The following is a 21996-nucleotide window of genomic DNA, read 5'->3' on the forward strand; positions in this document are numbered from 1 at the left end:
ATGGTATCCATAGCAACAAGTATTTCTGAATCCACCAGCAAAGCAACTGAGCATAAAAGTAAGGTTGTGAAGCCTGATATCTGGTGTATTATTTCTATAACTGCTGGTATACTGTATGTTTAACTCTTCTTACATCTTACAAATGAGTTTGCCCCTTTTAACCAGAGCCACAACTTGACCTTCAGACAAACCTAAAGTTCAAGTTCATTGGTTCTTCTTAAAGGGCCAGTGGTCAGTGTAACACTGTACCCTCTGTGTAACCTGTAAGAGCAGAGGGTTGGGTCTGGCTGCATAAATCACTTCGCTCTTGACCTTTTACAAAGAACATCTGTGCATTTAATTTCATCAATGAACACATGCATAATTGATTTATCAGTGGGTCCTTCACCTAATGCAGTTGGACACACTTAGCACATAGGCCATGCTAGTAATAACCTTACTGTCAAAGACTTATTAATTACCCTGAAATATTGACACACGCATGATTTATGATTATTGCATGACTGAACTGCAAGAGTAAAGGGGAGGATGATGATGATCTTACCACAGTCATAATAATCCATTGTATAAATGTTGTACCAAAAGCTTTCATGAAGAAAAGAACAATACATTGGGAAGATATATGGTATCAACAGCACATTAGGAATAAAACAGCATTAAGGTCACATGAAATATTTAGTGTGAACAATAAAAATGCATGGTGTAAAACAGAATATTGTGGCAAACAAAATCAATAAGACCAAATCATAATGTTCAGTAGTAAGACGACAGTGAAATCTATAAAAATGGATTGTAAGGTGAGACTTAAAAGCAGAGCTCATGCCAGCAGACTAAACGTTAACTGGAAGACTGTTCCTGCACTGTGTACAGCACAAGATCGATCAACATTTTATTTAATCTGAAGGAGCCAAAAGACTTGAACCCATGAACCTCTGAGGTCTCTAAAGATTGTTTGAAGCTCAATGTCCACTTGCGTACTGATGGTATTTAAAGATATGACATTGATTTGTTCTTTTTTTTTGTTTGTTTAGTTTTTTCAAATTGTTGAATTTTTGCCTAAAGAATATGAGAGAACAATTTAGTTTGACTATCATTTTAGAGGTCACTTACCTTGCTGGATGATTTCCATGTTTACAATATTACGCCGAAAGCATTCATGTCAAGTGAGGTAGATTGAGGGTTTAAGCTGTCAGTTCGAACTTTCCTGTAAGGGGCTGCTCTAAATAAATGAGATGGAGATTCTGGGATAGGTGCATTTGGGAAGTATGCTCCATTGCATTCTGCAGGACTCTATTTGTTTGCAGGATGGTCTGAGTCAGGTAGAGTCCGGTTTATAACTAATTGAGGTCTCCTGGGTTAATGTGCCGAACCTCTTTCGCACTTGCTCACCTTAGCTTTCTGGTGACAAATCTTCATGTCCCTTAACTCTTGAGTCCTCTCTGTCTGGAACGACTCCATCCTGGAGTTGACTAAGCATGAAATGGGGATGGGTACAGTGTAGTCACCAAGGGATGTGTTGTTTTTTTTTTTTCCCCCACTGTGAAAGTGATATGGATTTCCATTCCAAAGCAAACAGTGTCACAAGCTTGTTGTGTCTCTCTTGCAGTTTATTTTGCTCCATCAATGCCTTGGGCAGATTGGCATGAGAAGTAAATAGCCTGTTAGCTAAATAATATGGACACATTAACAATTAACTATGTTATCTGTAACAGTGAGCCTGATTTTAACTTATTTGCCCAAATGTTTTAATATTTGTGTCCTTTGTATTGTTGCATTACTACTACTACTGACATTATTTTGTACTGTCAGTACTAGTTAAAATAGTTTAAATAGCTAATCTCTTGTCTACATTTAAACATGGACTTTAATACAAACTTATACCCAATTTTTTTGTTGTTATTTTTATTATTTCTCACTGTCTAAATTATGCATTATGTGATATAAAACTTATATGATTACTTTTTAGCTGGTAATATTTTGTAATACTAAAGGGAATAATAAGTAACTTTTTTTTTTGTTAAACCCACAGCAGTATTTAATAATTTGATTAAGTAATCAAGTAGTTTTTATTTAACTAGAGTACATTAGTGTTCTCCACTTTGCAAGCTAGTCACAGTGTCGATATTTGCTTCCTGTGGCCTTAGACATTCACCATTTGCAGTTTATTTTTTATTTTTTTGTTTCTTTTTTGTTCTCTGCATTAATTTTAATCAAATATACAGATGCACTGGGACAGAATTATCATGATATAAAAGGCCACTGCTGGAGCTCTTCATATGTTTGTATCAAAAAAAAAACAGCTGTATTAAAAACAACATATTTGCCTTTGAGGACATATGCTCAGTAGCTGTGATATAATGAATCATACCCAGACACTGTGTATCTCTGTCATTGAGAATTCGGAGCATAGGCTCGCAGGCCACTTGCGTGCAGACACACTGGACACCCTCTGGCCTGTCACCGTGTAATCAAACAGAAAACTAGACCTAATTCATGAGTCCTCAAGATTGCCACTCTCAGTCTTATTGAAGCATTGTGATGCATACACACACACATACACACACAACTAAATTATTTATTAATGTCCACTAAAGCCCATGAGACAAAAGCACATAAATAGAAAAGTTGCACTGTGGCAGTTTTACTGCAATAGTAAGAAATACTATGTCCCATCTTCTAAAATTACACATAGTAACCTCCTAAAACATTAACTGTAACCATATCTGTGTTTAAATTTCATCTAATATTGAACATTAACCTTGACCTAATATTATCACTAACATCACTGATTATCTGAAGGCGGATTCAGAATCCACAGAAAGCACGTTATTCATCAATCAGGATAAACATGCCATTAGAAATACGGTTTCTCTAAAAGATGAGACTATTTCAATTAAGATTTTGCATGGAGTACATTTGCAGTTGTAACTACAGATTGAAAATGCAAACACATAATTGTGAAACAGGAATCAAATGTTGCAGGATGTTTTTGAAAGGCACTGGAAATATCTTGAACTGACTGATTGGACAAAAGGAGCACTGGACAATGACTTAATTACCAACCAGAAAAGAGAACCCAGGCCTATTCTTTTTTTGTTCTTAAACTGTGAAAAAGAGTTACCAAACTGCCTTAGAGCTCCTCGTCCATGCAGCTCCTCTCACATCTCCCCATAGGTCATATTTGTATGACTGCACTGGACCTCCCACATATAATACTATATTTAGTACTGTCTCTGAAGAATTAGAAAACAATGAAATAAAACATCTGCTTCTCTACACACCAGTCTCTGTGGGACATAGTGTAGATTCAGAGTTCAGAGAGGAGACACCGATGGGACGGTGTCGGCTGGCCTCCCACACAGCCTTCCCTGCATTCAGCATGAGCCACTAAATGAGGGAGGAAGAAGAAGCACAGTGCAGAGAATGAACCAAGCCACCTCACTTAAAACTTCAAACAAACCCTGCACAAGCATAATGGCAAAGTTGAATATTTTAATGAGGGTAGTTCTATTTTCTGTTCTTCTGTTTTTTTGAGAATGTGCTGCCAGTAGACATTGGGATCTTAGTTAGTTGTTGGACTGTAGTTTGACATGCTCACTCATTGACAATGTCAGAAGTTTAATCTTCTGCTGTGGTTGTGAGACAGAGTTAATTGAGAACCCTTCTGGCACTGACACACCCAGCTGTTAGTCAGGCCGTCAGTGAGCGTCTGTTGTCCTAGTGCTGTGTCCGACACTGGTGGCACTAGTAAGACCTCTGTCACTGGCTAAGTATTGACCATGTCCATCCCTTTATGACCACAGTGCACCCATCATCTAATTTTTACTTCCAGTAGGATAACGTGTCATGTTACAAAGTTAAAATAAGATGGTTTCTTGAACATGACAATGGGTTTACTGTACTCAAATGACCTCCACAGTCTCCAGATCTTAATCCAATAGAGCCACTCATGGATGTATAGCTCACAAATCTGAAATATACACGCATTAGGCACAACATTAAGTGCAGTAAGAAAAGGTGGTTCTAATGTTTTTTCACCCTCATTCATTTTAAATAAAGTGGCCTAAACATTAGAACCACATCTTTTCTTTAACCTTGTAGAAGTAGAATTCATGGCAAAGCTGCTGTATGTGATCGCATTAGATTGTACAGGTGTTGTTATGCGCGACCTGTGTTTATAACATACATATTATATACATATGTCTGTGCATCTAAGTACATTGCAAACAGCAACAATGTGAAGTAATACAGGGCAACAAAATTAGTCTCAAGCTGTGTCCTTAGCTCACTGAACCTCTTGGAAACATTACACTGTATGTGTTAGAGAGTAAACACATCAATAGAACTCTGATTTGAATTTTGCCTAAACAAGCTTAAAGGCTGGTTCTCTGTTATTCATCAGGCAGCTTTTAGTGCCTTCATTTATTTACATTAGTTAATCATTTATTTCCTTTTTTTGTCACTTAAAGCTCCCTGTTTATTAACTACTTTGATATGGGCTCATTGCCAAAGCACTTTCCTGCTGAGGCATATCCAGTCCCACAAGTTTCCCAACCAATAATTGTTGTAGCAGCACAGAAGGAGATACAGTGCAGAGTGAGCTTCTCGAGCATCGGGATCGTCCCCAGAAGACATTCCTCACCACACTAACTGTCTGTGCTCTGCTGGTTGTTTGCCTAATTAAAGGTCAGTTAGCAAGCTGAGTGCCACAGCAACAGCAACGTATTAAAGGGAAATGCCACTCAAAAACATGATTTACTGAAGGTTTTTGAACTTTGGGTGTTGTGTCCTCTTGGCCAGGAGGAACAGTATCACTCTTAAGTCTGGGTCTCATGAAATATAATGACATTGTGGTGATTTTACTGCTCAGTGCCGTTCAGTGGGACATTCAAATGGGACATTATCCTTTGAATACGCCTATCAAGATATTTACTTATGTTGGACAGTATGTTGCAGAAATAATTGTGATAGACAATATTACTTGTCTATTTGTTTATATTATTATATTATAACATTTTCTCAGGGCAACATTGAGGTCGGCAATATTAATTGAAATCATGTCCATATATTGTGCGATACGTTGATCACAAAATACGGTTGTTCATCTGTCTTGTGTCTGTTCTTCAGTGAGCATGACTTGGGTGAGGATGACATCTATGACTGTGTGCCATGTGAGGATGATGGGGACGACATCTATGAGGACATCATTAGGGTGGAAGTACGACAACCCATGGTGAGAACTTTCTGTCACAGGCTCTGCCATTTTATCCAAAGAAACCAGTTTTAATAATCTACCTTTATCCGTTATTGATGATGTTGTACTGTTAAGTGTCCTGTAATATGTCACATTGTGAATGTGCCGCCTGCCCAAGGTCCAAAACTAAAGTGTTACATTTTGGTTGGCCAATGCAGATGGTGTGCTTTCCTTTTCCTATGTACGTTTCCATCATAGATATATTGCATGAACATCAAAAATCTGTTATTGCATTAAAACAGTCTGTTACCAGAAAGCCTGCAATAAACAAATGAAATACACACTTCCTGCCACTTACTTTCCATTTACATAGAATATTTTGTGTTGTTTTTGTTTGTTGGCCTGTCGTATAGTGTTTGCATGACTTCATATTCTTAATGCACTTGAAGTGAATGTTTCTTTCATAACTGCTGACAAATTTGGCCTCTGACTTGCACTGCTTTGCCTTTCTCATGCTGCAGATCAGATACATGCAGGTGAGTGCTGCTGCCTTGTGATCCATTCAACCGTGATTCCCTCCATCACTTAGTTTAAAACAAACTCATAGCATCCCAAGAGAATGATCTGCCAATTAGATTAGCAAACTCTACATATGGGAAAAGGAGGACCCCATCTGGTCCAAAGTCTGATTCAGAGCTTAGTCCAGACACTTGTGACTTCAGCTTGATGACTGCAGCACATACTGACGTCAGCAAAGACCACCAGCTGCCACACGAACTCTCAAAGCATGAGACAAATAAACATTATCCCTCTGGCTTCGGTTGTTGGGCCTGACTGGTTGATTATGTCCTGGATTGAGGCCTAGACTGGACATGCATTTCTGCATTGTTTTTTTCCAGTTTGTATATTATCAACAGCAGGTATTAACAGCCGAATCAGTTCCAGATGGCTTACTTACTTAATCCCCAGTTGTGCTGCTCATCTGCTGCTACACCACAGAATATCCTTTCTTTTGCCCTGATCACTAGGGCGAGTCACTTTTAAAGAAGACTATAGTAAATTCAAACGTTCGCACATGAATGCTTACATTAGACATCAAGCCTCATGAGAATTGCTCTATGTTGAGAAGTTTGTATCTTTTGCTCTTCCACCCCCACTTTTTTACAGTGTGCAGATTGCATACATAATATTTAAACATACCGTACATATGCCTGCTAGCCCACACAAATGCAGTATAACTATACACAAAAGCTCACTGATGCGTGCGGCTTATTTTCTTGTCATTCAGTGTGGGTGAGGATTTTTATGGGGTTTATGTTGATTTGGAAACCCAGTTTGGTTTAAAGACAAAGTCTACAGTCTAAACCTAATCTTTGCTGTACACAATCACCTACTACATATGTTATCATACGATTTGGTGGCTGTTATCTGTTGTTATCAGCACCATAGCTATGAGCTGGTAGGTACCAGTTCCATATACTAGTAGTCTCAGTAGGTCATTTGCAAGGCATAGTATGTGCCACAATGTGGTTAAGGCTAAAGAAAATTCATGTGTATGGTTAGATTTTGACACAGGAACGAGAAGGTTAGAGTAAGATCAGGGAGTGGGTTAACATACAGTACATTTAAAATGTACTGCTACCTAGAAGGACTATGTTGACTGAGTTTTATTACAATTTTATCACTATTGCACCTGTCATACTTACTTTAACTGCAAGATACTGTGTCAAATTTCCCAAACATATTCCTCATAATAAATAGGCCTATAGGTAGTAAGCCACTTACTAAACCATAACTATAATCTGAATTCAGTATGCTGTGAAGAGCTGTGTGATATATTTTGTGTGATATATTTAAGCGGTCCTTTGAAAAAATGTCACCTTTCCAAAAACTCCAAAAACTTTTTTATTTATAGGATCAAATTTGTCAGGTTTTATGTAGCTTAGCCATTTTGGGCTAATTTAAGGAACTGAAAGGACAATTCTTTTGTCTTTTTCTTTTTGTCTTTTTTTTAAAAAAAACTTAATATCTTCTGGTAAATATGAGCTATATTCATTCAAATCGCTTAAAAAAACAAAAAAACAAAATGCACACTTTCTCATCAGCCACAAGCTCTTCCTTCTGAGGCATTCAAGGACCAACAAGGTGTGGTTCAGTTGCCATTTAAGTACAAACACCATCCCAATCATTCTACAATTATTGATTCAATATGTATTGAATGTATTTTATTGTATTTTTTTTTTACAGTCAGTTTATTAAAATATCATGCCATAGGTTCTGGAGAGCAATGTCGATAATGACTTTAATTTCTTGATGAAATGGAGCAAACAGACTCTTGCAGACACACGCTTGAGTTGTGTAATTCATCACAGTGAACATCAAGTCTGCCTTAATTTGTGTCAGAGTAAAACGGTTAGAAAAGTCTGTGTGCATTATCTCATACGAGTAATTCAGCTTGATGGATCACACAACACAAGCAGGTTTTAAGCATGTGAGAACAGATTTTCATAGTGTTTGCAAGATTTTGGAAACCAGTGGCCGCTTGAAATGTAGCTGCTAAACAGTTTATTGATTATTTCAAGATTAAAAAAAAAAGTGATATAAAGTCCATGTAAGTTGCAGTAAAATTACTAGAACATGAATAAATGTCCTTGTGGTTTTTAACCGCATTTACTGTGAATACTGTAAAAGATATTTAGTAATCCAAACATATTCAGCGTAATTGTCCTAATTCGTCATATTTCATTATCTTGCTGTAGAAAATGGGTATGACTGAAGATGACAAGAGAAATTGCTGCTTAGTGGAGATCCAGGAGACTGAAGCAAAGTACTACAAGACATTAGAGGACATTGAAAAGGTGAGTAGTGTGTGCATGTGTTAATAATTGCGTATTTGTATCTACGGCCAAGCAATGATGTGTTAGCGTTTCTTTTTATCACTTCTTTGTGCGTTTCTCTGGCCTGTGACTCAGGTCACAGCATGGAAATGTCAGCTATTGGCAACTTAACTGGTGAGCAGAAATGTCACAGGAGGTGATCAATATGGTTATTATTGGCTCAGCCTCCCCAGGAGACACTGAGCCCTCGGGCTCTAAGTATAGACACGCACAAGGACACATACTATATGGCACATACTGCCAAGCAGTGTTGGGACCTTCATCCAACAGGAGTAGTCAAGTATTTATTGCACATTACATGTGTTGTACCTTTGACAGGTTCCTCATGAGCTCCACTGATGAGGACAACTATTATTTGAGCTTCCTTAAAGCCTCCACTGGTATTTTCTGCTTTATACACTTGGTTCTCCTACCAACTTCCCTACCCAGTTGGATTATTTTATTGATTACTTTAGCTTTTTTAAATGTAAACTTCACACAGTTTATTCTTGTATTTGCACAGATTTTGTTCAGTTTTATAATGTTTTGCTTCACTTCTTATGTTCACTTCCCTATTTGCACTGCCTAAATATTAAAAGTAGAGCTATTGGCCCCCAAAAATTCTTTATCTTGACAGTGTGTCCTAGTAAATTGATAGGTTGAGAATAAAATTTGTCTGGAAGTTCTCTTTTATTTCTTTGTGCGGTTTTACAGTATATTTAATACTTCACTGACTATACTACAGTCGTGGACTTTACTACCATACTACTGTATGGTGCTGTGCTGGGAAAAAGCCTTCCTGTAAAACATATAAAACTGTGCGCTTAAATAACTATTTCTCACACACCAGCGCTCTCCTTGTAATCGTCGACTGTTATTGGGATCAGTGCTGCTAACACATCAGTTTCTGTGTTGACAGATTTCATTCGTGATTCGACTGAGCACCACAAATCATCCGCTTCTCTAATTTCATTAAACTAAATGTGTATACTGTGAATTCCACAACAGGCCAACACGAGACTAAATGAGAATAAATAACCTTCTTAAGATCAGAGGACTCGTTAGGCTTAATTGAGTTGGGGTTAATAAAGCCTGTCATCTCTTCATTGCTTCTTAGTTGATCTATTTGTTATTATTATGATGATGGAATGTGACAACCATAAAACAGGAAATAACAGGTAGGTTGTTCTTCTGTAAGCATACAGAACAGCTATACAGTATGTACTGTATTTATGGCACACTCAGTATTATAGCCTGAAATTAAATACCTTCACACACTCTGAGTAACAATATGTCCACTCTGCCTTTTACAGCATGGTGTGGTATTGATTTCTCGCTGTCAACTTTCAGCTTTGCTGTCCTTCAAATAAATTCTTAGACTTGTGCTAAAAGCTTGGCTAGACCATTTTTGAGATGAAATATTGTTTTTTAGAGGGACTTTATTGATGTGTACTCTTGAAAAAAACTCTCTTCTCTCTCTAAGAATTACATGATACCGCTGAAGCAAGTCTTGAGTCCTCAGGAAATGGAGGCTATCTTTGTCAACCTCGAGGTGAGTAATCACTCATGCAAAGAGAGTGAAATGTATACAGCACAGCCGGATGTGTCTCATTCTGAGTGAATCATCCTATATATGTATGGATGACTGAATGCATCACAGGATGTGATGTGTATACAATTATTAGCAATAGATTAAATTACTTTCTATTCTTTATTTACTGTAAACAAAACTCAACATTTGAACATCACTCTGACTACAAAAAAAAAAAATTGTTAGAGATTACATTAGTTAGTTTTTGGTGATGGTGTTTTTAATAAGTTAGCAAAATGTAATTAACATAGAATGCATAACACTCCCAGGATAGAAATTACATTAGATGAGGTTGTTATACTGATTGTTATTCTGATTTTTGCCATATGTATCTATATTTAGAGGAAACTATTAATCATCTATATCTTCTTACTTCAAAAAAGACCAAACATCCTAATTTATAAAAAACAAAACCTCTACTCTACAGAGTTCCATTGTCAAAATCAGTTAAAAACTTATCAGTAACTGTGCTGTTTTGCTGTGTGTTTCTATAAAACCATAAAAATTGTTGCTAACAACAAAAAACTGTGTGTGCTGTAAAAATCCCAATTGAAAAGTCAAAACACTATTTCTTTTTGAATAAAGATAGAAAAATTTACAAAACAGAGTGTTTTATAAGAGAGCAAGTGAGAGAAAAGAGGTAGACGGGCAAACTGTCCAAAGTTTACCCTGCTGTTTGCCCAATGAGAGCTGCAATTGGCTCCTCCACCCTTGCTAAGCCTATGGGGTCGAAAGTAATGATAGTTACTTTTTATTTATATGTAGCTGGCCTTCAACCTTTTTAGGTCATATACATGCAGAGATACAGACAATAATTACAATATTAGAAAAAAAATACTGTAATTATTTACTGTGCTGTGTCACTTGTTGATTTGTCACATGTTAATTTTGGTCATCATAAAAAACATTTTCCACGCTGAATATCTTAGGAATGATTAGAATAAACTAAAACTAATTTTTTATTGTACTGTTTACTCAGGATGTCATCAAAGTCCACTTTGCCCTCCTGCGAGCCATCGACTTGAACATGGTCAGTGGAGGAAGTGGCCTGGGAAAGATTTTCCTTGACTTCAAGGAAAGGTTAGTAACGTGAAATTTAATGCAATGTCTGTCCACACACTTGCACATGCTGTTCTATTTTAACTTATGTAATGGACATGAAGTGTTTAAATCAACTTGTAGCTGAGAGGAAATGTTTTGTCCTGCCCTTTAAATCTAGTCTGCACTAAGTTGCACTTTAAACAGATCAACTGAAGGATTGATGGGATTACTGTTTTAAAAAATACATCAATAAAAATATAGCAGGTTCGGCAAAAAGCTGAGGCAGCATGGAACCAATAGTTCTCCAATTTAACCAAAACCTGATTAAAGCCATTCTGAAATGCATTAGTTTTGTTTTTATATTCCTGTCAAGTGCTTCCTTTATTATTAATTTTTAAACCCAACTTGGGTTCCTGAGCTACGTGGATTTCATTCAGTCTTTGAAATTACTCCTTCTGGTGCCACTCCGCAAGTCATGTTTTTAATTAGTAAAGGTCACTGCAATGTTACTTGATCATTTTATTTTTGTTAAAACACCTAAAATACGCATTCTAAATTTTTACTCTTCTGCAACTTCCTGTTTTTATCATCTCTATTGCTTTGAAAATAAAGTCTTAGTACAGACAAAAATTGATAGCAGAGATAGTCCTGCAGTATTGGCATTAGAAAATACTGACCATGAAAAGCTGAGGTGTATTGGTGAAGACGCTTTATCAGATGGATTTCCATCTTGGCCAGCTGCTGAGCAATGTGGGGATAATTTGCATCCCTGAGGGAAGCAGAGATTTGGTCTCCTACTGTGAGTGTGGATGCTTCATAGGTAAGGGTAATGATGGTGACGATAGGTTCTGGCCCCGGTCTTGATTCTGTGCACAGCCATGGATATGCCCCTCTCCTCAAATGACACACCCATTACTGAGTGAATCACACACTTACTTTCACGTGTGTAACTATTTATGCATACATAAGTGCATATTACACATTATTGCAGTGGACTTGATAACACACTCGTTGCCTCCTCATCCTTCCAACCTGAAACAGACAGTCACATTATTTCTCTGGGCAACGTCAGTCTTCATAGGTAATAGGCTTATCACAGGCCTCTTCCTTAAGCCCAGAGGGCCTTGTAACACAAAGTTGGTGTGACAGGAGAGACTACATTCCTATGAACAGGCAGAGGCAGCCCTCATCCATGCATGCACACATTACAGTATATATCCTTCTTTGTTGAGCTCATCTGACTCTGATGAAATACAGCAATGGTTGGAGATCAGTTGCACGCAAACCCAGATAAGGGTACTGCTGCTCAAATATCCTTTATAAATTTGCTGGGAGGTTGCCGGTGTAAAGATGGACACAGAAAGGAACCAGGGTAAACCCAAGAGTTTAGCAGTTTTACTTTCTAGTCCCATTACTTACAGATACTGTATTTATTACTGTATTTGGGGATTTTTATATTTGTTTTTGTTCTCTACATATAAAATGACACAAAACCGGGTTTAGAATAAATGATGGGCCTTCCCAATACATTTTCTCCCATTGAGCACTTCAACATTGATATCATAGATAAAGTTTATGTTGCAGTGAATGTTCTAATTCATCCTAACCCAAATGAGGTTGGGGGCAGGGCTCCATGCAGGTGATTCAAGTCAACACCGTAACTGAGCAAAGTATTTTTTTACACACTTGGCTTTGTGCACAAGTGCAAGGCCATTTTGCAACACACTTGGCAGCACACCACTGTAATGTACCCACTTCCATTCTTTGGAATTAAGGGGCTCAAGACCAGAAGTACACCTGTTGTGTACCTGCTTATTTACATTACAGCAATGGATCACCTTCTATGTGGAAAAAATATCTAGCATTTACCTTCAATCCATAAACACATTTGCTGATGACACATCACTTATTGTTAAAATGGCATTCTCCAAAATGCAACACAAGTTTATTTTAAGAAAATTATTCACTTGATTTGCAGATTCCGTGCATCACAGGCTTTGACACTCTGCATGTGATTGACATGTATACCTGTCTCATCATGAGCCACTGCCTTGTCTTGTCTCTCATGGCGATAAACAAAAGGGACCAGGGGATTTGGTTTCAAACAGCACAGCTTTCATCAGGCACCTTGACGGTTTTCCTGAGGACCTGGCTTGGCATAATTAATTTGGTTATCTATGCTTGTAAGTCCCTGTGACCTTTACAACAATGTGCTTGTATCTTTTTTGCCACGTTGGTGCAAAAGATGAAAAGCATTTTTTTTCTATTTGTCCGTGAACTGAATGCCATGCTGAAAATGTCACTGGTTTATCTTGACTACTTCTCAGTCCTCAAACAGCCAGAACCAGGCTGAATGGAAAGTGCACTCAGAGGAAGCTCTATAAACTAAATGGCCATCCAAGTACCCTCTTGTTGATACCCTCATTTGCAACATTCCCCAACTCATTTCCGGAGTAATCTGGCTCCAGATATACTTGCAGTGCCTAATCATGGCCACACTATGAGAATCTTTATTGAGTGTCCTTTCTCTATGTTCTCCTCCATTTGCTATGTGCTGGATATGTTGAGTGGAGGTGAGGGGGTCCCAATGCCCTGTGTCAGAGAATATTAGCCAGCTCCACAGCCTGTCACTTCTTGTTTGCTTGGAGATTTTCTCAGTTGCCTGACTCGGCTCGCAGGGCTCCATTAGGGTGGGGGTGAAGGCCCAGGGCGCAGTTACTCAAAATTGCATTTTGTGTGAAATAGCATGCAAGACAGCATCCTCATTATGAAAAAGGCCAGCACAGCAGGGCGCTATCCCCAGCACTTAAAAGAAAGCAAACAAGTTTTTACTCCACCTGCAATTTCACAAAACTGAAGAAAATGAAAAATGTCTCCGACAGCTTCACTGTTTGCATTGAGGTTGTAGTTTCTGCTTTTCCATATAGATGAACTAATTTTCAAACTCCATTTCTAATTCTGGACAGGTGCATGTGTGCAAGTGGCAAAACTGACCCTTCTTTTTACAACGTATCTTACCTTGCTTATTTTTCCATTTTCATTAATGTAAAGAAAATCAACATTTGCTTTCATTTTTAAAACAAGCCAATATTTGCATGGTGAATTTAGTCGGTTTATATGGAGATAAGTATGAAGCATAAATAACGTAGACTACCCTCAGATTGGCTATTTCATAAATTAAAAGATATTAAACTATGAATTATGTTTTTTTTTTTCTTTGTGTGAGTTCAACAGTTTTGTTAGATTACATTTACTGAAGCAGATACAAGGAGAAAACAGGAAATTATGAGTCATTACCTCCCACCCCTGTGATGTGTCACAGAATAATTATGGCTGGCTGGGCCAGGAGTGGATGCATGGCTGCAGTTTGCGTGTGTGCTATTAGTTCTTTTGTTCCACTGCCTTTCTCAGAAAAGAGGATAAAGACTCTGACTAGCCTCCTGTAGCTCCTTCTCTCAGAGTTCCCTGAAAAATAAGTGCTTTTAAAAGTAATTAATAAACAATAATTTTTCATTTGAGGAAATCGATGTTTTTGTTTTTTTTTGGGGACTTTTGTGCCAAATTCAATACAAATTACTCTGCAAGATGCTCCATTGCGACAAGACGCTCAACCTTTATGCCCACGGAAGCCATTCGGCCCTAACCTCTCATATGGCCAACAGGGCTGTTTGTTGAAGGCCACCCCCACATAGAGAAGCAGAAAATGCACCCGTTTACCACCAAAAAGGCAGATGCTGATGCTGGCTGATCAAACTGTATTTTTCGATTCATGCAGTCAAACAAACACTGGATTACTACTGTGCCAACACAACAGGTTGGTTGGAGTTAAGCACAAAAATATCAAGATTAAAATTGGGCACTAAATAAAGTTTAAGTGAAAAAAGGTCACACAGTGACAGTGAAATCACTGTAACCAGTCATGTTCATCCTGAAAGCTGAAAATCTGTTTGTTTGTTTTTTTTTCTTTTCCCAGAGTCTGTGGATTTTTATGAAAAGAAGTTTGGTTAAAACCTTAAATAAGCTTCGTAGTTAACACAAGTTCAAGAAATTATCATGTTTTATTTTCCAACATAAAAGTAATTGGTAAATAGCTCACTCACTTTGTTTTTTGAGTTTTACAAGTCCTAAAAAAAGATTGTTGTTGTTAACAAGTGGCTAAACGAGACTACAGAGGTTGTTCTGAAAATTAAATGTCGTAATGCTGAACACAGAGACTCATCTACTCAGCCTGGGTGAGTTTATATTTCACGATCATTAGCTATATCAGGTCACTATGTTTGATAACTACAGCTCTGTGGCAGCTCTGTTGAGCCCTTAGAAATTGAGCTCTCAGGGTGTAAAGAAGAGTCACATTCACAAAAACACACATATACTGTGCGTGTGCAATAGGATGGCCTTCTTTTTTAGCCCAGCCGGATGAGTATGCACATAAATCCTTTAATCATTTTTTTGTTTCACTTTGCTCTTGCCTTTGCTGTTAAAGAAAAAATGAAACAATGTTGTTCCATATGAGTAAATGTTTTTTATTAAGGCCACTCATGAATGATGACTATTAATGTTTAAGATCTATCTTTAAGCTTTAATGTTCTGTGCAGCTAAGCCTTTAGGAGAGAGTGAAGAGTATTTCCTATCTGTGGAGGAGAAGCCGCTTTACCTTCATTTTGTTCATCTTTGCCAAGGTTTCTACTAATTGCCTTCTTTGTTCTACACCAGTACACATCTCAAACTGCTATTACCATTCCCACATTCTCACTACTAACCCGGACCCTGTGCATCCCTGTCAGGGAACAGCTTCTTAAAAGATGACACTCATGTCATATTATGTGCTGTTAACTGAGGCGTCTCTGGCACATGCCCCTGGATTCTTGATATGCTGCATAGTCTTCCTGCTGTCCTGGAGTTGATCAAAGCTGCCATTAATCTCAATCTCTTTGCTGGAGGAGCCAGTGCTAAGGGGAGCTGTCTCCCTGAGTACAGATCACATCTTAATCTGGGCCTTGTTAGCTCAGGGCCAGTTTTACCAGGGTAGAAGCATCACTGCAGGAGGACCCCAGTCAAAACTCCACTTGGGCTCCAGTGATTCTCCAGAAAGCATCTCTGGTAGATCTCTGATGAAGGGGTTTGACAATAATGCTGCATTTGAGGACATGAATTCTTCTCCTGTGGTCACAGTTTTACCTTTAGCAAAACGTGATGATGAATTGCACATTCAATTCAATTCAATTTAATTCAAATGTATTTATATAGCGCCAATTCATAACAAAGTTATCTGAAGGCACTTTATCTAATAAAGTCAACACTATAAAGATGTATAGAGAAAACCCAACAAATGCCCCTTGAGCAAGTCATAGGCAACAGTGGAGAGGAAAACTCCCTTTAATGGAAGAAACCAACAACAGAGCCAGGCTCAGCATGAGCGGCCGACTGTAACAAAAAGCAACAAAACATTGGGCAGGTTGGTAGGACCTGGAAAACACACAGCTCCAAAACCAGGGACACCTGCAGAAAAGGACAGAGAGAGGGGGACATAGAATGAGAAGGACAACTACGGGAAAGAGAACACACAAAGTTAATGTCATACAGTGGTGACAAATAAATGAGGGGTGAGAGGAGGAAAGGAGCTCTGTGCACTGGGGGATGGGTCCCCCAGCAGTCTAAGCCTATGGCAGCATGACTATAACTAACTATAAGCTTTATTAAAGAGGAAGGTTTTAAGCCTAGACTGAACTGGGAGCTGGTTCCACAGGAGAGGAGCTTCATAGCTAAAGGCTCCACCTCCCATTCTTCCTTTGGAAATTCTGGAAACCACAAGTAGGCCTGCATTCTGAGAGCGAAGTGGACTGCTGGGATGATATAGTGCTATGAGGTCTTTAGATTTGATGGAGCTTGACCGTTAAGAGCTTTATTTATAAGAATGAGGGTTTTAAATTTTATTCTAGATTTAATGGGAGCCAATGGAGAAAAGCTAGTGAAGGTGAAATATGATCTTACTCTCTTACTAATTTCAGTCAGCACTCTTGCTGCAGCATTTTGGATTAATTGCAGGTTCTTCATTGAGTTACTGGGGCATCCTGAAAGTAGGGAATTACAAAAGTCCAACCTAGAAGTAACAAAGGTATGGAATTTTCAGAATCACTGTGAGACAGGATGCTCCTAATTTTGGCAATGTTCCGTAGGTGGAAGAAGGAAGAGATTTGTTTTATATGTGAGATAAATGACAAATCCTGGTCAAAAATAACTGAGGTTCCTTGCAGTAGCACTGGGGGCCAGAGCTGTGCCATTTATGGCAAAACTAAAAATGTTGAGAAATTGCTAGAGCAGAATTACTCAATTGAAGAGATACTTTTGTTTTCTAATGGAAAACGTTTTTACTAATACTGTGTTGAAAGCTGCGATATCATTTTGAAATCTATGAACACTGAAGTGCAGTTTGTATTTTTAAGTAGGGTATTTTATGCCTTTTAGAACCATGTCAGTGTCTATTTTGAAAAGATAGACAAATGATCTGTTTATTTGGAATATTAGAACTGTCATGCAATGTTATGCTAATTTTTGCAATGAAATTGCACGAGTAAACTAAAAATGACCACCATAGTAATTATCGTCTTTTTGTACAATTCAATAAAAATCAAAGGGAACCTGTGTAAAAGTGATGTGTCTTGTGTGCTGTGTTTCAGCCTGTGTTTCGCCAGTGTGTTCTTTTGGTAGAAAAGTGTGTGTTAATCAGTAACTTTTGTTTGTGTTCCTCCACAAGCTTGCACATGATAAAAAATAGTTTACCGCTGCCTTTGTGCAGAATACCAGAGAATTGCCTTACACAGCCCCTAGCAGTAATTTTCGCAGCCAATCCACCTTCACCTGTGAGTCTTCTGCATATTAATATCTATATCTTCTCTTCTTATCATAGATTTTGCCTATGGGCAGAGGTTTTACTTTGAGAAAGTAACATCTTAAAGCTTTAGAAAGCTCTCATCTGCTGCTTTGTTGTTCTAGATGCAAGGTTGTCACAGACAGGACAAAGTGTACTTATGTTAGACCTGCAGAAAAGTTGTATTACTTGGACTTGATTGCAAGGCTCCCAAGGAATTCCCAGGCATTTATTGAATTTGGAACATTGCAGGTTCTTGGAGGACTGATTTGTGTTTAAGGTGTGTTTAAACAGGGTGGACGTATGTGGATTCTGTGAAATCTGTCCTCCTATTCTTCTTGTTCACCACTGCTCTGTCACACACAACTTTTCTCTCGTAGGTGTCTTTGCAGTGATGTTCTTATCTGCATCACAGATCCTTCAGAGGCTGGATTAGACTTCAATGTGCAAGCTCTCTGCACACCCTCACTCCTCTCAACATTCAGATTAAGACACTGGGGTGCCAAATCTACTTGGGGGGGGGGGTCTTGCTATACCAGCCGTGCCAATGTCCTACTTTGACTCAGTGAGTGAGAAGAATGTGGGCCGGGTGCAGTGGCATCCTCCCGGCAAAATGACTTTGAACTCCCTTCCAGCTGAACCCGCAGATCTGTGTCTGATTCCCATTGTAATATCTAATGAGCACAGCTCTGATATCCTCACTGCTCAAAATTAGAAGATTTTTTTAATATCTCACACGCTAATAAGAGGAGCTCTGCAAAGCAACCGATATAAAGCACTGTCTGTCCATTAGTGGACTGTGATTACAGCTTATTGGATTGAAGATGCAGCCCCTCCAACTGTGGTATGTGCTGGGATCAAAATCTAATCATTATTTATTCATGGTATTCACATATATTCCTTATCCTAATACATTTAGTCACATATTCATTTATCTACCTCCCCACGCCTCCTCCCATGGTGTCAAATGACTCCCAGGCTGACCTCTCAAATTGTGTTATTAATCTTAAAATTAATGTGCAGGGTGTTGCCTAAGGGCACCAGGGTACAAACTGGTTCAGGGCTAATTGTGGACTCATGCTGCCATCTCCTTTGTCTGTATATTTTTACAAAGCTGCAGTACATTTCCAACATTTTGAAAAAAGGCAAAGCCTCATTAGGTCATATTAAGCCTCATTTGATACATAATTAGCTGTATGCTAAACTTTGAACAGTGCACATGCTGTTACATTCACTGAGGATAAGCAAAACTATGTAAATTACAATATTTCGGTTGGATAGGTGAACTTTACTCAGGTTACTATTGCAGATGCCTTTTCTTTTATGAAAGCATGTGTTTAGTGTAATCAAGAGCCTTTAAATAATGACTGGAGGTATCTCTTTAATGATACCTAGGCAGGTTTTTGGATTGTGTCTGCATTACCGACACGTGCTGCTGTCATTCCCCTTTTCATCTGATGATTTATGACAAGCTGTGACATTGGATTTAGATTAATAGCTGTTGTTTTTGTGTCTAGGTTATTGATCTACGGTCAGTACTGCAGCCACATGGAAAACGCCCAAAAGACACTGGATGAGCTAATAGCCACACGAGAGGACATCAAGATTAAAGTAGAGGTACTGTCCTTCAACACTCCGTCCAAATAGCTGACAGATGTAATGCACATCAGGAAATATAATAAATGACACTCTATGCAGTCAACAACAAGAATAAGTGAGCTGGTAGGCAAAACCCTTTATGGATATGTTGTGAAATATGATGTCATCTCCATTTAAGCATAAACTTCCACAGTGTGGTTAATATGTTAACACAACAGACATTTTACTAATTTGTCTCCTCATTAAACATTCACTGTACTGGTGGACAGTCTCAAACGAGCACTTCCGATAAGCTGAAGGTTAAATGTGCACAATGTTCAAGAGGAATTTTTGGACCATTGTTTCTCACACAAATGCTTTCAGCTCAGTCATATTCTTAGGATGACTGGTGTGAGTGTATCTCTTGAGGTTATTCCACAGCACAGTGGACTGTCTCTGTTTGAAGCCACTTTTGTAGTGCATTTACTTCAATGTTTAGGGTTGTTGTCCTTGTGGATCACCCAACATCTACTGAGCTTCAGTCAGAGGACAACAGCTCTGACATCGTCCTTAGGATACTTTGATCATTTAACGAATTCTGCCATGAACAACCAAACCTCCAATCTTGTTTTATTGATTGGACTTCAGGTGGTAACCCCTGACTCAAATTAGCTTCTGTTGATGCAATTAGCCTAGGGAATTTGAACTGAATTAATCTGCATCTTGATGTTTGTGTGTGTGTGTGTGTGTGTGTTTAAAAAAGGGGAAAAAAACATTAGCCTAGGGGTTAAAGTACCATGTTTTTTTTCGATGAACTTAGATCAGGTTTGAATAATGTTATCTTAATTGTCCAAAGGGTTCACTTACTTCTTCTTTCCACTATATATATATACATAATGTGTAGTTGCGTGTTTGTTTGTGGTCTTTTAAAACAAATTCTGACTCTCAAAAACTACTGCAGTCATGTTCTTAAAAGTTTATGCAGATTATGCTACATTATGTAATCATATAAATCTGTCAGTCTTTTCTTACAAAATTATTACACTCATTACATAAATAGCTGATTTCAGAAATGTGATCTGAATCAATTGCTATTACCATGCACAAAGTTTAATGAAATCAGATTTATGTAAAAGAATAATTTTAAAAAATATAGCCTCAGTCAATAGTATTTGAATACAGTGAATATGTAGTAATGTAATTTAGTAGATTCAGATGAAGATCGTCCTTTTAAGAAAATGTTTTGTTTCATTCATGATTTAACACTGTAAAGTATTACTGCCAGACTGTAGTATCTCTAAACCAGGGCCCTTTAGAATAAATTGAATAACACTTTCCTGTAATCATAGGATTTCAGCACATCAGCACAGAATGGCCTGAGAAATGGTCCTGAGAGCTGTTGGCAAAAATTGAGGAGATTACAGCCACTCTCTTTCAAAATAGAAGAGCTGTGTAACAGGGTAAAACAGTGTCTGTCTTTTTACACAATAACCTTGTTTTTAAAGAAGGATAAACTGTCCCTGTTACTGCAGACTTACAGCAAGTGAATAAAGAAGTGCCTATGCAACCCAGTGTGAGGGAACCTTATAGGATGATTCTAACAAAGGACAGTTTCTTATGGAGTCAATGGAGAGTTTATAGAAATGCACTCATTAGATGGAGGAATTTCCCAGTCAGCATGCAGAGCAATTGTGTCATAAATGGCTGGCACGACCGGAGCTTTTGTGCCCTCGAAGAATAAACTGCCCTTGTTGTTGTTAAGAGAATGTCTCATGAATGTGTGGAAGTAACAGCCGCAATGCAACAAGGCACAATGAATTATTAAACAATGAACAAATGCTTGTTAGTAGGAAATGTACAATGCTGCATTACACAAAGTGTAATAATTGCTCAGCTGCTTGTGCCATTGTTCCATAGGAATGCACTATGAAAGTGCAGGAAGGGAAGTTCAAGCTGCAGGATCTTCTCGTGGTTCCCATGCAGAGGGTGCTGAAGTATCACCTACTACTGAAGGTAGGAGACATGTCCCATCGGCAGTATCATTCTGCACAATCATTTTGACATGGTTTAACTTTACAGATGCTTTCCATGATGGAGGAACACATACAGTACTGTTTATAGGCCGTTCACCATATTTTAACAGCTGGTAACAAACATCATAGCAGGGTTGGTTTGATCTCTACACAAACTGCTCTAACTGTGGTAGCATGGCCAAAATATTGGTGGGATTCACATATTTTGCTGAGTCTTTGACAAAGACGTGATGGTTTACTTCCACTGTAATTTAGGGCCTAACAAATATCCACAATTGTTAGTGAGCTCTTTTTGCTTACAGTCCTCCTCCTGGGTTTGGCTACTGCTGTCATCATTTTCCAGACTTTTTATTTCAACACGTTTTTTTGGGGGGGGGGTTTGGTTTTTTTTTGGATGACCATTCTGTCCTTTTTGAAACTGTTGCAATTTTGTAGCATTATAAAGTTTCTGCTATAACTTACAATACAATGTGCTACTACTTGATCATTCACCTATTGCCTTCTCCCTCTCTGTCTACTTTTGGTTCAGATTTAAAGTGTATCCATTAATTCTGTCTATTGTTGCTGAATTTTGATCACATAAAGCAACTAAAAGAGTAAGTTGTTCGGCTTTTGGCAGGTTTTCTTAGTTTAACATTGGATCTATTTCCCTATTGTTTACCTTGGCAGTTATGTGTTAAAACAATATTAATTTAATGTCCAGTATAATTTAATTTTAAAATATTCCACATTACCTTTATATGATCTAATAATGGATTAGTCTATAAAGAGCTCATGGGATGATTTATTTTTGTAGGCTAACCTGAGAGGTTAGT

The 21996-nt window shown here is 38.1% G+C and overlaps 1 protein-coding gene across 11 annotated transcripts in view; it reads left to right on the forward strand.

Moving 5' to 3' along the window:
- The window catches only part of vav2 (vav 2 guanine nucleotide exchange factor), a 188095-nt gene that overhangs the window by 147691 nt on the left and 18408 nt on the right, over positions 1–21996 (forward strand). For all 11 annotated transcript variants that reach the window (XM_067484247.1, XM_067484242.1, XM_067484246.1 and 8 more), the window contains exons 5-10: positions 5128–5233; positions 7954–8052; positions 9554–9622; positions 10641–10741; positions 19088–19187; positions 21066–21161. In XM_067484247.1, the coding sequence (XP_067340348.1) occupies positions 5128–5233; positions 7954–8052; positions 9554–9622; positions 10641–10741; positions 19088–19187; positions 21066–21161 (571 nt within the window). The remainder of the gene's footprint in view (positions 1–5127; positions 5234–7953; positions 8053–9553; positions 9623–10640; positions 10742–19087; positions 19188–21065; positions 21162–21996) is intronic.

The sequence above is a fragment of the Channa argus genome, chromosome 18 (genome assembly GCF_033026475.1).
Source record: "Channa argus isolate prfri chromosome 18, Channa argus male v1.0, whole genome shotgun sequence".
NCBI lineage: Eukaryota > Metazoa > Chordata > Actinopteri > Anabantiformes > Channidae > Channa > Channa argus.